Source organism: Opisthorchis viverrini (assembly GCF_000715545.1).
Source record: "Opisthorchis viverrini unplaced genomic scaffold scaffold25668, whole genome shotgun sequence".
Classification (NCBI taxonomy): Eukaryota; Metazoa; Platyhelminthes; class Trematoda; order Opisthorchiida; family Opisthorchiidae; genus Opisthorchis; species Opisthorchis viverrini.
Window position 1 is genome coordinate 1 of NW_008768739.1, and position 423 is coordinate 423.

At 46.3% G+C, this 423-nt stretch overlaps 1 protein-coding gene across 1 annotated transcript; it reads right to left on the minus strand.

Annotated features, from left to right (window-relative positions):
• Positions 1 to 42: 42 nt before the first annotated feature.
• T265_16322 (hypothetical protein) lies at positions 43 to 314 on the minus strand (the record flags this gene model as incomplete). The annotated part of the gene is made up of 1 exon (XM_009179928.1): positions 43 to 314. A coding segment is annotated over one exon (270 nt), but the record flags the coding sequence as incomplete, so codon positions are not given.
• Between the last annotated feature and the right edge of the window lie 109 nt (positions 315 to 423).

Consider the following 423-nt stretch of genomic DNA (forward strand, 5'->3'; position numbering starts at 1 on the left):
TTCGGTGGTTTGCTTTCCTTGGGTAGTGTTCTGAGAAATTCTCAGTTAAATGAATCCCTTTCAATGCATGGTGTGCGCCAGACGAGGCAAATGTGTGGTCCGCACTTGAACTGAAGTGACATAAATGGCTCGTGTGAGAACTTCATCCAGTACGATCCGGCCACCAGCACCGTTTGCCAGACCCGGCCATACTGCTTATCTAGGTAGTCTTTTAGGTTCTTCGCCACCTCATTTAGATCCTCCGGTCGCCCGGATGTTTCCTTGAGTAGTTCAACAAATTTATTTGTAATGTCCACTTGTTTGTCCAACGACATTGTACTAGCGATGATCGACACGTCGGGATTCAAAACTTTGGCGAACCCATCACGTTCCCGTTGACGTTCATAGCGTTCAATACGCCTGTAAGAAAGAGTTGATTTTTGA